General features: G+C 49.5%; 1 protein-coding gene across 1 annotated transcript in view; it reads left to right on the top strand.

Moving 5' to 3' along the window:
* Nucleotides 1–15,084, top strand: part of LOC117873537 (collagen alpha-1(VII) chain-like) — a 227,207-nt gene that overhangs the window by 17,979 nt on the left and 194,144 nt on the right. Inside the window, exons 2-6 of the mRNA XM_034763016.1 lie at nucleotides 5,295–5,434; nucleotides 10,649–10,829; nucleotides 12,518–12,677; nucleotides 13,587–13,680; nucleotides 14,000–14,173. Coding sequence (XP_034618907.1) covers nucleotides 5,359–5,434; nucleotides 10,649–10,829; nucleotides 12,518–12,677; nucleotides 13,587–13,680; nucleotides 14,000–14,173 — 685 coding nt within the window. The 5' untranslated portion in view covers nucleotides 5,295–5,358. The remainder of the gene's footprint in view (nucleotides 1–5,294; nucleotides 5,435–10,648; nucleotides 10,830–12,517; nucleotides 12,678–13,586; nucleotides 13,681–13,999; nucleotides 14,174–15,084) is intronic.

Below are 15,084 nucleotides of genomic sequence, written 5' to 3'. Positions count from 1 at the left end.
TGGGTTTCAATGCCTGGGCAAGCTGCCACACAGGCCCATCAGTTTAACGCACTTCATTTGGGCTCTTGGGATGGCGTTTTCTTTCTTTTGCACGAAACCTCTTGAGAGCTTGTTTCCCCTACAGCTAGACTAGATCCTATTAATGTCACTTTTTAACTGTATTTTTGTGGTTCTTTCCATTGATATTTTATTGTTAAATAACATCACAGATGAAAAAGAAGTTTAAAACCCCACAGATTTAAAATGTTTACCTGGGTAATAGCCCTTTGGATTAATACCTGTAGAGCATCCAACTTTCTTTCCCTGTTTGTTTACTTTTTGTATTTCTCTTAGCTTGGCTAATGAGTACAGAACGGTCAAATTCACTTTTCTTTCTAATCACTTTCACTTCCTGGTTCTCATGCTTGGTTTGGTCCTGCTTTGAGCAGGGGGTTGGACTAGATGACCTCCTGAGGTCTCTTCCAACCCTGATATTCTATGCTTCTATGCAGTAGATAATGCTGCAATACTCAGGTTTGACTTCTGCTTCCCCTAAGTCATGACTAGGATTTGAAGCAGGGATCTTCAGCACCATACCCCGCATTGCTACCACTTGAGCCAAAGGAGTAAATCCATTAGATTGTAGTAGCAGCAGTAGTAGGCTGTTACCTTTTGGTGGGCTAGCAGCAGCGTGGCTGTGATATACACTCTGAGTGTTTCACCAGAAACCCTGTTTCCTTTTAAATGAGGGAAAGGGGGGCGGGGGAAGGGGGCAGGGGGTGGGAAGGAAACTCTTCTGCTGGCCTTATGGTTTTCTAGACGTTTCTTTTCATGCATCTATATTTTGGACTCCTCTTATCCCCACACTGTTCCTGTGAGCCACACAGTGAAACTGAGTGTTGAATTTGTAAACCTGCCTATTAACAAATAAAATATCATTCTGTCCCTCTGAGCTCCTCCTCCACCCAAACTGGCCCATCAGAGCCACCCCAAGATTTTGGGGTCTGGGGAAATCACCAATGGTGAGCTCACTTTTCTCTGTTTATTGATCCTCTTTATATTATATCCCACCCCAAGTCTTAGAGAACAAGTTGTCCTTCCCTCCCTTCCTCCATTTGTGGCCGTTTGGATTCTGATGTCAACGTCTCCTTCAATGCGTTTTCCTCTTTGCTCATTTGTGCACAGTTAATCACTGGAGTGTTGTGAGGCAAAGCACAGCTCGCAGGCCTGGTTCCTCAATGTGCCTTGCGTTCTGGTTTGAGCTGTTGTTGTTATTCCCATTGATTCATTGAATTGCAGAAGCATCTGCAATACAGATCCCCAGTCGTGGACCAGAACCCCGTTGTGCTAAGGGCCGTGCTAAGCAAAACGAGAAAAGGGTTTAAAAATAAAACCTACCCAGGAGAAACAACGAGGAGTCCTTGTGGCACCTTAGAGACTAACAAATTTATTTGGGCATAAGCTTTCATAGGCTATGACCCACTTCCTCGTTGTTTTTGCTGATACAGACTAACACGGCTACCCCTCTGAAACCTGCTACCCAGGAGACTATCACCTCTGAGAGGCGAGGTCTCTGGAACGGCTTGCACATAAGGCTTTTGTCCCATTCAAGCCAATGAAATGAAATAGTAAGACAGGGTCTGAATTTTGCATTTTACCAAATACAGTATGACAAATGCAACAGGGGGTGGGGGGAAAGGCTAGCTTTGCGAAGGACACCACCTGGTTCCAGAAGGGTCAGAATGGATTGAAGATGCTCATTGGCCTCTAGTTTAATGACAGGATGATTGGAGCTCATTAGTTCACTGCCTGTTGTCCAGACATATGTACTTTCCTTCATTAAGTTACATGAGCTGGATCGATGACTGCTACCATAAGGTAATAGGGGCGTTCTGCATTTAAAGGCAGCCAGGGATGTGTTCTAAGGTAGGGGACCGATGTACCACATGTAGTATAAGGATGTAACTAGAACAGTAAATGACAATGGAGTGGCTGGTGTATATATGTACCACTGCCCATTGCTGGATGGAATGAGTTCATCTCAGCTAGGTGTCCTAGCAGTACAGGGTCTAAAGAAGAGGTTTATAAAATTACCTAAGGGGTTTGACTGCACAAGGGAGCGCCTCTGTGCCCAAATCCCTTAGGTGCTTTTGGAACGCTTCCCTCCTACAAGCTTTTCCCTGTTAGCTCATATGTAGCAGCCTACGCTTTAGAGGCAGATGCGCATGAGCTCTATCCGCACAGTTACCAGGAAATCCCGAGAGGCCGTGGCGTGCAGCATTGCGATGACCGGATAATCCGAGATGCCAGTGGATTTGTTACTCAGTTGACTTCTAGGTTGTAATGTACGTTACTGACTGCAGAACACGTTCTGTTACTTTTGGGGTCACAATTCTAGACGCAGGCGCTTCCAGATCAGCTGGCGAGGCCTCTAGCCCCCAAACGTCCCCTCATTAGAACTGTATTTTTGGAGAAGAAAAATGTGTGGAGGGGAGATAGGTGCCCCTGGGAAACACTGAAAAACGAGGCCTGTGTTGTGTATTTTCTGGAGGGGCATAAATGATTATTGGTATTAAAATAGCACCCGGAAACCCAGCTAAGATCAGGATCCCATCTTACTAGGTGCTCTACAAACACGTAGTGTGTCCCTGCCCTAAAGAGCTTACAATCGAAATAGACAAGACCGAAGGGAAGTGTTACGGGCTCCATGGTACAAAAGGGATACCGAGGCACAAAAACTTGCCACAATGAGTCTGTAACAAGGCAGGAAATTGAACCTGGGTTTCCCGAGTCCCAACCCAGTGACTTCCCCGTAGAAGGTTTAGTTCTTAGCAGTTCGTTCGCTCCTGTTGTTTATTCTTTATTGGAATTTATAAAAAGCGTCAGAAGGATTTTTTTTTAACATCCAAGCCGTCTCCATAGCAACTAATGGTGGTGTCACGAACGGATTATGATGGGAGATGAGGAATAAGGGGTAGGAGCAGGCTCACTGCTAGGCAACAAAGACCTACATTTAATGCACAAGTTTCAAGAAATGGGCGGGGGGGGGGGAGAGAAAAACACAAAACACATCGAAGGACAGCAGAGTTGTCTGTACACAGAATAGCGTTCAAAGTTTTTGGTCTAGCTGGGCCAGTGGGGTGACTGTGCGCAGGGTGGACTGCACATTTCTAAAGATCTCTGCTTGTCCTTGCAGTAGAGCGGAGCGAAGTTTTTTAGACTAATAGTTTATGTGATGGAAAATGCAGTGTTGGTCAATTCGGAACTATTTGTGAATTTGACACAACTGGTTTCAGCCATTCCCAAAATGGCTGGAGAAGAACCTGCTGCCGCTGCCACAACACTTCACAACCATTAGCCAGGGTTTGCGACACTGCCCTGGGATTTGAGGGACTTACGTTTCAACCCCTGAGACCCGAAACAGATTTTCTCAATTCATCAGAAAGTCCCCAAAATTTCAGATTCCATTAGAACTGAAAAATCAGTTATTTGCTGAGCCTTTAGCCCAGAGACAGCAGCCGTATTATTGCTGCAACCTGTTCTCTCTCTCACCCTACCCCGTGCACCCACCTCAATACTTTACTTTTGTTCTTTCTTGTTTGCTGTTTTCCGTCGTCTGAAGCAAATCATTTTAGACTGAAACACCAAGGTTGTGCATGGAAAAAACCCAAGAGGTTTTTCCAAGAGGAATCAGCACCTTTATTAGGTACTAATGTAGCTCAGTGATGGCAGGTTATTTACTGTAGGGAACAGTCCTGCACTGGCAGATAGCTGGCTGGATGATGTATTAGGGCTTTTCTTTCTCTAGTGTCTGTGATTTCCTGGAAGTTGCCCGTAGTGACACCTGTGGAGTCCATTCAGTCTGGGACATTGAGGAGAAGCTCAAAATAGGAGAGGATATCCTATCATCCCTTAAGAAAGAATAAAACCCCTTCTGGCAATGCTGCAGTTAGAGCGAGGACCCTGTAGCCTTAATGAGCTATCAGCATTTGCTATGGATTGTGTATGTCACACATGGACAGTAACAAGTGTTTTCCAGGTCCACAGCACAATGATGAGGGAAAGTTGCAGGGGCTGTGTGGAAAACTGCTAATTAGAGCAGTTCTCAAGCTACAAGCTTGAGGAACCCAAAGGTTAGCTGTAAATTAGTCTAATGAGAAGCTGAGTGTGTCGTGTAGGAAGCTGCTGTATGCTCCGATCTCACATTGACTTTTGTGCTTTGAACATGCCCGGACTTTTCCTTCCTATTAGAGCAACTGGTGTAAGAAGGGTTGCAGAAGAGTTCTGTTCTAACACCCCTTTCCTACACACACGTAACATTCACTGCTGGGCATGAAATGACTCCTGTTTGCCCTCGGCCTGAAGGAGAAGGTTATTAATTAAAGTGACGTAGGAGCTGTCATCCTGGAGCTGATGTGAGGTCCATCTAGGCCAGTGTCCTGTCTCTGACGGTGGCCAGCACCAGATGTCTCCATGGAAGGTGCAAGAAAGCTTGAGTTATGGAGCAACCTTCCCATAGGGCAGTGGTTCTCAACCAGGGGTCCAGGACCTCCTAGGGGACCATGAGCAGGTTTCGGGGGGGCTGCCAAAATAAACCAGAGAGCAGGGCTGACGTTTGACTCCTTGGGGCTCAGGGCCGAACCCAAGGGGGCTGAAGCTAAAGGCCGAGCAGCTCAGCTTTGCAGGGCCCCTGTGGTGTGGAGCCACAGGCAATTGCCCTGCTTGTTACCCCCAACACCAGCCCCGGCTTTTAATCTACTGGATATGCAGACAAAACAGCTGTTGTGGCACAGGTGGGCCATGGAGGCTTTTATAGCATGTTGGGGGGGCCTCAGAAAGAAAAAGGGTGAGAACCCCTGCCCTAGGGGAAGTGTTTCCGAACCCCATTAGTTAGCGAGGCACTTGTTCCCTGAAGCCGAAGGTTTTATATCCCTCCAGTAGCTGCAGTTGCTTGGGCATTCAGAAAATCAGGACGTCTCAAGTTGGGGCTCCAAAATGTAGTGGATGCGTCTGAAAATGTTTCTCCAAGTGGTGTTAAATCTGGTGCCTGTTTGGAGGTACAAGTGAAACGAGTTGGTAGTTCTCCTCCCAGCTCCTTGGGGGACAGGTATCCCTTGGCTGTCTCAGCCGGAGGCTAAGGATTTAAGAGGCCAAAGACTGCTCACTCTTAGCAGTCATCTGGCTAAGTGAATACTGAGGCCCATGGACTGGGCTGGGTGAAGGAAGCTAATACTGCCCCATTGTCCTGTGGAGCACTAGATGATTTCACTCTTCACCAGCGTTATATTTGCATTAAGCCCTGTTTTCTCTTCCAGACACATCCATGTTCGGCTTGTGCAATAACTCTGGTGACCTAGGAGGAGTTTCTGCCCTAGGAAGATGAGATTGTTGTATGCCAAGATACTTACGCTAGCAGCCCTCTTGGCGCAGTCTGAAGCCTTGGCTCCACATGAAGGTACGTGTGTCCCGTGCTGTGTCCAACAGAACCAAGAGCAGGGTAGCTAATGCTCATGGCAGAGAAGTTAATGTCTTTTCCAGGTGGCTGAATTTGCTAGTGTAATGAGCGGAAGCTACCTGGGGGCACTAGTGGGGCTTGAACCTGGGATCTCTAGCATCAAGATCACAGGCTATTGTCACTGGACGCTAGCAGGCTAAATAGTTTTTGCAGCCAGCCACAGATAGGATCGTAGCTACTAAGCCAAGACATGTGAGCTGTGAATTGTGGGAAGTGCCAGGTTGTATCGGTCCCACGGTTCATCCTGTCTCTGATATTGCCCAGTGCCAGATGTTTCAGAGGAAGATGTAAGAATCCCACCGTAACCCCTGCCCCCCCCCCCCCGCATAGTTCTCATCCTGATCTCTATTAGTTAGACTCAGTCAGTGTCCATCTGCGTTTGTCAGCCACCAAGCAGACAACCTTGGGGTTTGCATTTGTTTTCCGCTGGCTTTTCTTAATGCCACACAGGGCCAGTTAGGGGATCAAAATGGCACAAGGTCTCATCTGCTCCCTCTCTTTCCATCAGCCACAATCTCCCCTCTGATATTTTCTTTGGCCCCACGTAGGGCATTAAAAAGTAATCCCAAGAACTGCGTGTCAGTGGGTGGGAGCACTGCCCGGTCACTTGGATCTGCGCAAATGGGCGTGACACGCCACTGCTCTGATCTGCTTGTGTTTTACGCTCAGCACAGGTGTAAGTGACCGCCCCAGGCACATGGCAGTGGAGAATTAGCTCTGCAGAGTCTAGCCCACCTCTCTGTGTCTGGAGAGGCCCTTGTCGAGGGGAACTGGTGGGAAAGATGTCGGTGGGGGGGGAGGAGCTATGTGAGTGAGGGAGGAGAACTGTCACCATGTGGGTCCGCCCATCTCCCCCCAGGGTGAGGGAGGCAGTAACAATGCCCTACATAGGCTACTTCAGCTACCGAGGAGGAAGCTTGCTCCCCATTGTGCCCCACCTGCATCTCCCCAATGTCAGGTCCAGCTAGGTCAGCACAGGAGGCAGGCGCTAGGCACTGCCGTACCACGGTGATAGGATTTTAGTCTATATGCTATCAGCAGCATGGGACAAAGCATAACGGGCTGTCTCTCACTACCTAGCCCCCCGCACCTCAGCGAGCATATTTCTACTCCGTGCACACTAGAATCGGTGCAATGGGTTCACCAAAAATCTGCTTTCGTAACATACTGTTGAAGCTTGTTTTGCACGTCTCTAGTGTCTGTGCATTAGAGGATAATAGCCTACTAGTGCAGTTAGCTGGTAGCATTGCCCCTTGGCTCAAGTGGTAAAGCTCTGTGCTGGAGAGGTTGAGGGCTGTAGGTTCAAACCCTGTTGATGACCCATATGGGGTAAAAGGGCCACTATGACTGGGTAGTTTGAAGTAGATGTGACTTTCTGCTGCTGAAATTCAGTCCCTGGGAAGTCCATAAGGGCCTGCAAACTGCTTCTTGCAGGCAGACTAATCCAGGACCTGGCTGGGCATAAGGGTCCAGCTGCTAGACTATGCTGTGCTCTGCAGACATTCAAAGAGGAACCCAGGGTTTGCCAGACAGGATTGAGCTCTAAGCTTTTAAGAACGTGCCTGGAACCTTCTGAAAATTCAGCAAGGGGTTAATGGTAGCTTAGGAATTGGCTGCAAAATTAACTTGATTAAATTCCTGCCCGTCAATTAAGCCAATATCTTTGACTATAATGCCATTTAATTCGCAGCCTGGAACAGTGCAATAAATCAACGTTTACAGATGTCTCCGGCAAACCTTTGATGGATGAAACGGGGTAATTTCGGAAGTGCATGGAAAATTTCAAATAAAATCATATCCCCCTGTGATTAATATAGCTGTCTGTGTTGGTATTTGCTCCAGAAGGCACCAATCCAGATATGCTTAACATCACATGCTTTCAAAGACAGCATCAGGTGCCTGACCCAACCAGGCCGAATGCTCTCTAGTTGCAGTGCCAAGCTGGGTCCTGGTCCTGCATGGCTCTGAAGGCCCTGTATGAAGGGGCCCTTGCTCTTTATGGGGAGCTAGGGCCCAGCCTGCCTGTGGCTGCTTTATGAGGGTCCCACCTGGGGGTAATTGACTGCCCCAGGGGACTGATTACTAAAGAAGCACCTGGACCTAATAAAGGTTACTGGAGCTCAGCGTGAACTCCAAAGGGAGAGAGGAGACTGAGGGAGGCCGGAGGCAGAGGGCAGAACAGGGAGCCTCGAACCTGGGGAACCTACCAGGGTGGGGAGCCTGTAAGAGGCGCCCCCGGAGAGGGGAGCCTCCTAGTCAGAGAGCTTTACCACTCGTCCACAGACGTTGGCCGGAAGCCCGGCCAGGCAAGGATCACCCGCTGTCCCTGGAGACGCGTCACAGCACGCAGACCTCCCCAAACCTGACCCTCCAGAGAAGGATGTTACTCCGTTAGGGGCAAGAGACTGGAACCAAGAGAGCATTGGAGGGATACCAGGTAGAGATGATCGGTGGACTCAGGTGGGGGACATGGCAGAAGAATGACCCGGTCACCCCACTGGGACGTTGGGGTTAACGTTTTAGTCATGGTTCTGCATTGGCTTTTCTGTTGACAAATGAGACTCTCTGAAAGGAGGGGCTCTCTCGCACGTAACTGGCTGTTTGCACTTGCTGATCCCCTGGATGAGGGGCAAATTAAGTAAAGGCTCATCTGCAACACTGCACCCGTCCACACGGGGGCGTGCTGGCTCACGGTGTATGCACTTACTGTTATTCACAACAGAATTCTGACCTGCCGCTGCCCCCTGACAGAGAGGATTTCAGTGACGCTACTCAGGACTGATCTGCCTTGAGTGGTCAGATCCATCTGTGCAAAGTGGATGCAAACGAGGATGGTAACAGCCTACGGCTGCTCCGCCTGGGGTAAATGACAGTTCAAGGAAGGCAGTGGAGATTCAGGCCCCTTGCAGAGCACTGACTGTCTGCGTGGGTGTGTCTACACCCACAGGGAGCTGAAGGTGTAATTTCCACCTCAGGCAGATGTACCCACACTAGCTCTGGTGGAACTAGCGTGCTAAAAATAGCAGCTTAATTATGGCTGTGTGAGTGGCAGGATGGGTTAGCCACCTCAAGCACAATCCTGTCTGAAACCTACCTCCAGCTCCAGTGCAGACATACGCTGTAAGTAATGATGACAGGATTACCTACCCTGTAGGTAGCAAAGGCTCCGATCCTACAGACGCTTAGGCCTATGTGTATATGTGTTTGCAGGATTGGTGCCAAAGGTGAAAAGCCCCCCGTGGGAGCTATTTGTATTGCACGTAGTACCCAGTGTGCTCGGTGCTTTTGTATACCAATTGCAGGCTGATTTTTCAAACCACAGCACCCTCTTCTTTTGCTTTTAAATCTTCGCCCATCCTCCTCGGAGAATGTGGATGATGGATAGATTGAAAAGGGTTGGGGTGTGGGAATTGGGAAAGGGACAGGCCCCTCTCTCTGACAACTCATGTTGAGATTTCCGGGAAAGGGGATCCACAGAATTTGGCTTTGACTTCCCCAGAGGATCTCTTGATTCACGGGAACATTGCAAATACCCAGTGCCAGTTAAAACAGGAATAGCAAAGTCTTGTTATTCTGGGATTAAAAGAATCACTCAGGCTCAAACAGTTCAGCTGTGGCCCTCAACCATGTAAAAGAAGCAGTGAGAGATAAAAAGACATCCTTTAAAAGTGGAAGTCAAATCTAGCGAGGTAAATAGAAAGGAGCATAAACGCTGCCAAATTAAGTGTAAAAATGTAATAAGAAAAGCCAAAGAGGAGTTTGATTAACGGCTAGCCAAAAACTCCAAAGGTAATAACAAAATGATTTTTAAGTACATCAGAAGCAGAAAGCCTGCTAAACAACCAGTGGGGCCCCTCAGTGGTTGAGATACAAAAGTAGCGCTTAAAGACGATAAAGTCATTGCGGAGAAACTAAATGGATTCTTTGCTTCAGTCTTCAAGGCAGAGGATGTTAGGGAGATTCCCAAACCTGAGCCGGCTTTTGTAGGTGACAAATCTGAGGAACTGTCACAGATTGAAGTGTCACTAGAGGAGGTTTTGGAATTAATTGATAAACTTAACATTGACAAGTCACTGGACTGGATGGCATTCACCCTAGAGTTCTGAAAGAACTCAAATGTGAAGTTGCAGAACTATTAACTATGGTTTGCAACCTGTCCTTTAAATTGGCTTCTGTACCCAATGACTGGAAGATAGGTAATGTAATGCCAATATTTAAAAAGAGCTCTAGAGGTGATCCCGGCAATTACAGACCGGTAAGTCTAACGTGGGTACCGGGCAAATTAGTCGAAACAATAGTAAAGAATAAAATTGTCAGACACATAGAAGAACATAAATTGTTGGGCAAAAGTCAACATGGTTTCTGCAAAGGGAAATCGTGTCTTACTAATCTATTAGAGTTCTTTGAAGGGGTCAACAAACATGTGGACAAGGGGTGGGAAGAGTTGGGGTGGGGGCTTGGGGAAGGGGTGGAGTGGGGGCAGGGCCTGGGGCAGAGCAGGGGTGGGAAGAGGTGGGGTGGGGGGAGGGGGAGGGGGGGAGGGGGGGGGGGCAGAGGTGGGGTGGGGGCTTGGGGGGAGGGGTGGCATGGGGGCGGGGCCTGGAACGGAGTGGGGGTTGAGCGCCCCCCCAGGAACAGAGGAAGTCGGTGCCTGTCCGATTATTGATATGAGAGAGAAAGGATGGCCCAGTGGGAGTGCTAGGTTCAATTCCTTGCCCTGCCACAGGCCTCCCTGTGTGACCTCAGGCCGGTCATTTAGGTTCAGATCCTTAAAGCAATACCATGAACCCTTCTGGACCGAGATCACCAACGAACTCAATGGCAATTAGGTGCCAAAGTACCTTTGGAAGATGTAGGCCTTAGTCTGTCTGTGCCTCAGTTCCCCAGTGAGACCACTGATAGACTGTGAGGCGCTCAGATGCTATGGTGCATCAGATGTCATTACCTACAATGGAGAGAGTTGCACAGGGTTTGTCTACCTGGGCCAGGTTCTGATTTCTGCCTCCTTTGGCTGCAGTATCGTTGCGGGAGTTACGTGACCCCGCAGCGCTGACGTTCTCTCAGATGGTTTATATGCTAGCTGGTCAGTTAGAAGCTCTGTGGAGCAGAATCAGCCTCTCAGCCCACGCAGCCACTCTGTTCTTCTCCCCGCAGTGTGTGGGACGGCGGAGGTGGCTGACATCTTGTTCCTGGTGGGTGAGTCCTGGAGCGTGGGGGAAGGGAACTTCCGGCTGATCAAAGACTTCATCTACAGTGTGGTCCTCTCCTTCGAGAACGTGGTAATGGGCAGAGAGGGCGTTCGGCTGGGAGTGGCGCTCTACGCGGAGAAGCCAAGGTAGGAAAAACCTTCATTTCCTATCAACACAGAGAGTCTCTAAGTCCCACCTCTGTCTGGCAGTGAGGCTAGAGTGGATGTATGTGAATCATAATCCATTGAAAGGCGCATTCAAATTTAAAATGGGAAAGGTGCATTTAAAAATACTGGGGCTTGGTCTGAGGCCTTGCCAGATGCCATGGTGATGGGCAACTGGGGTGACCAGACAGCAAGTATGAAAAATTGGGAAGAGGGTGAGGGGTAATAGGCATCTATATAAGACAAAGCCGCAAATATTGGGACTGTCTCTATAAAATCAGGACATCTGGTCAGCCTATGGGCAATCATATGCACCCCTAGCTCTGGCGGTGGTGTTTGAAGGCTTGGAGAGCTTATATTGAATGATTACTTTCATCATGCATCCGAAGAAGTGAGGTTTTTACTCACGAAAGCTCATGCCCAAATAAATCTGTTAGTCTTTAAGGTGCCACCAGACTCTTTGTTGTTTTTGTAGATACAGACTAACACAGCTACCCCCTGATACTTTCATTTGGCTATTCCATAACTCAGCAATGAGATTCAGCTACAAGCTGAAGTCTGGAACCGTCCCTCTGCCATCCAAATACGCCCCCCCCCTTCCAAAATGGAGGATGACCATACCCTAGATTCTTACACAGCAAAGACACAGCGATCGTGTGCTGGTAGCTGACATGATTATTTAAGGGTTGGGCTTCTCGTGCATTTTCCAAGTTCCGATCTGCAGCCTGCTGGATGGGGGTGACAAAGGCCCAGATCCTCACAGGTTTCCTCAAACTGAATTCAGTGGGAGTTAGGGGCCTGAATCCGTCTAAAAATCTGTCTCAGAGCCAGCAAGGGGGGTGTCCCTTGTCCCAGTAAAACTGTTTTGGGGAAGCTTCCCAATGCTGTCCTCAGTTCCATGCATACAGGCAATGGCATTCGTAGCCTCTTCGTCATCTCCCTTCCTGGTGAAGCCAGTGGAGTTGCGTTGACATAGAACCGGCATCAGATTGAGGAGAACCAGTCCCAGTGGGCTTGCGTGCTGGAAAGCACCATCACCCTCCGTAGAGTTTAATAAAGCTTTTTGGATTCAGCTCGGTTATTTCGCACGCCCACGTGGGGCTGTAAAATGGCGGTGTAGGTGCCTGAGCCCGAATGTCTACACCGCCATTTTACAGCCCTGTGAGCCTGAGTCAGCTGCCATGAGCCAGCTGCGGGCGTTGAATTGCTTGGTAGACAGACCCGTAGAGTCATAGATTCCAAGGCCCGAAGGGACTGTTGGGATCGTCTGGGTAACGCAGGCCGGAGAACTTCCCCCGAATAATTCCTAGAGCAGATCTTTTAGAAAAACATCCACCCTTGATTTAAAAATTGTCTGGGTTGGAGACTCCACCGTGTTTGACTGGTACTAGTGGTAGCTGCCTTACCCCCCTGGGCCCCACCCCTGGAGATCAATATCCCTCATTCAGTGGCATGACATTTCAGTGGGAAGAAGGGGAGCAAAGAGAGCTGGCGTATCCGCCTGTGATGTCCTTTCACTGACCCTACGTGCCCTCTCCTCTCAGAAGGAGCTGAGGTTTGGAGTGCTGGCCTATGCCTTTAGATGTTGTGTTGTATGATCTCTATTGTGATTCACGGGGGATGCAAAATAAACACTCTCTTTCGCGCCCCCCTTTTCTTCCTGCTCCCAGGATGAGTATCGAGGTGACGGATTACGTCACCATTGAGGAGGTGCTGGTGGCCGTCAGGGAGCTCTCGTTCCAAGGGGGCAGTGTAAAAACAGGGGATGCCCTGGCGTTTGTGGCCCATGTGGTCTTCAGTCCGGCAGCAGCAAGAGGAGATGCAGCAAAGGTCAGTCTGCCCCACATGGTCATGGGGTTGAACTCAGGACTTCTGCATCTAAGAGCATGAGCCTTGACTGTTTGAGCTAAAGGAACAGCTTTGCTAGCTTGATGGCAGTGGCAGACTCAGGAGCCTCTGTACCTGGCTTAGCCTCTAGAGGGGGACAAAGAGTCACTCTGTGTTAGGGCCGGTTACGTGAAGAACAGCTGACATGGTGAATGGATTGTGTGTTCCTGGAGGGTCTCCTTGGAGAACATGTAGCCCAGCATGGCAGAGCAGCAATGAAATCGGGCACCGCTGTAATTTCTTATTAAAGAAGCCCTCTTCTGACTGGGTCACCCGCTTCCCCAAATTGAAATGCTGCATATTCCTTTCCCTGCTAGGGACTTTGAATTCTGAAAAGCCTCAGATTAAGACACAGTAGTTCTTGTTTGCTCTGCAGACCCACAAGAGACCGGGCAAAGGGAACGTTGCGCGGCCTGTCTGGCCCATTCTTCTCAGCTGACTGCTACAAGGAGGTTGCTACCAAGGTGGCGCCGAGGAGTGAGCAGTGGGGTACAGAGCCGCTCACTCCAGCCTCTGTTTCTGATCTGGCCCTGGTTGATAGTGGCTTAGAGTGGTTACCATCTGATGGCTCATTGCTGGTCTGAGGACAGTGGGCCATGGTCCTGGTGTCTGAGATGCACTAGCTGGGCAGTAGAAGGTGCGGGGAAGGAAGCTTGCATGGCTGCGATTCCTATTCCGTGGAGAAGCAGCAGACTCCCCTTTCCAGGGCCATCAGCCTGGCTCCTTCCTTGCCGGGCTCTCCGAGGAAGCGCCTCATCCGCCGGTACAGCACGGCGGTCAATCGCAGTATGTGGCGCAAATTGCCCACGTTGGACACCCTGGTTACCTGGCTGTGGCTCTCCTTCCTTGCAGATCGTTGTTTTAATCACAGATGGGAAATCTGCCGATTCTGTTGAAGATGCGGCTGTGGCGCTACAGGACCGAGGCGTGACCGTGTTTGCTGTGGGTAGGTATGGTAGAAATGAAGACGTTGTGTTTTGTGTATACATGGTGGAGTGCACACGAATGCGTGCTACATACACTATAGGATCTACACCATAGAATACTGCATAGACCAACGGCTATACACTACAAAATATCGCATATCCCCCAAGGGAATACACAGCAAAGGGAACTGCATCTACGCCATGGGAATACATCTATGAACACTGGGTCTGATTCTCTGCTCCGCTTTGCAGGAAGCTGTAAATGGCGACGCCCGGTAGAAGGCAATGGCGAATCAGGCCTCTTGTTTTCCCTTCCTTTCCCCACCCCCGCACCTTTAGGAATTAAGAATGCCGACAGGAACGAGCTGAGGAAACTAGCTTCCACGCCCGCCGAGGAGCATGTGCTTTACACTGAAGATTTCCACTTGCTGGGGAACGTGTCCCCTAAGCTCTCTCGAAGGCTCTGTGTCACGGCCTCCGAGCCTCCGCGCCCCACCAGGCCGGCTATGAACGGTGAGTCTGGGCCCCTGCCCACTCTTATTTTCTGTTAGGTTGAATCAGCCCCTTTCTCTGGGGGGGCTCCTACATCCCATTAGACTTCCTCTCCTGCATCCCATTTATTCACATCGATGGATTTTTAGGGCATGTGCGATCCATAGGTTTGGCCACACAGCATTTATACCCTGGGGCTGGCCCATTTTACCTGTTTCAGGCTTGTGGGGCTCACGCTACAGGGCTGTTCAATTGTGATGCAGATGTTTGGGCTTGGGCTGCAGCCCAGCTGTGAGACCCTCCCCACTCATGGGGTCCCAGAGCCCAGGCTCAGGCTGGAGCTGCTTGGGCATTGCCAGCAGATCGAGGGACGTGATCACTCCCCTCTATTCGGCACTGGTGAGGCCTCATCCGGAGTACTGTATCCAGTTTTGGGCCCCACACTACAAAAAGGATGTGGAAAAATTGGAAAGAGTCCAGCGGAGGGCAACAAAAATGATTAGGGGGCTGGAGCACATGACTTATGAGGAGAGGCTGAGGGAACTGGGATTGTTTAGTCTGCAGAAGAGAAGAATGAGGGGGGATTTGATAGCTGCTTTCAACTACCTGAAAGGGGGTTCCAAAGAGGATGGATCTAGGCTGTTCTCAGTGGTACCAGATGACAGAACAAGGAGTAATGGTCTCAAGTTGCAGTGGGGGAGGTTTAGATTGGATATCAGGAAAAACTTTTTCACTAGGAGGGTGGTGAAGCACTGGAATGGGTTACCTAGGGAGGTGGTGGAATCTCCTTCCTTAGAGGTTTTTAAGGTCAGGCTTGACAAAGCCCTGGCTGGGATGATTTAGTTGGGGATTGGTCCTGCTTTGAGCAGGGGGTTGGACTAGATGACCTCCTGAGGTCCCTTCCAACCTTGATATTCTATGATTCTATGATG

Source organism: Trachemys scripta, chromosome 1 (genome assembly GCF_013100865.1).
Source record: "Trachemys scripta elegans isolate TJP31775 chromosome 1, CAS_Tse_1.0, whole genome shotgun sequence".
Classification (NCBI taxonomy): domain Eukaryota; kingdom Metazoa; phylum Chordata; order Testudines; family Emydidae; genus Trachemys; species Trachemys scripta.
Note: the sequence above shows the minus strand (reverse complement) of the source record. Positions and strands in the feature narration are given on the sequence as shown.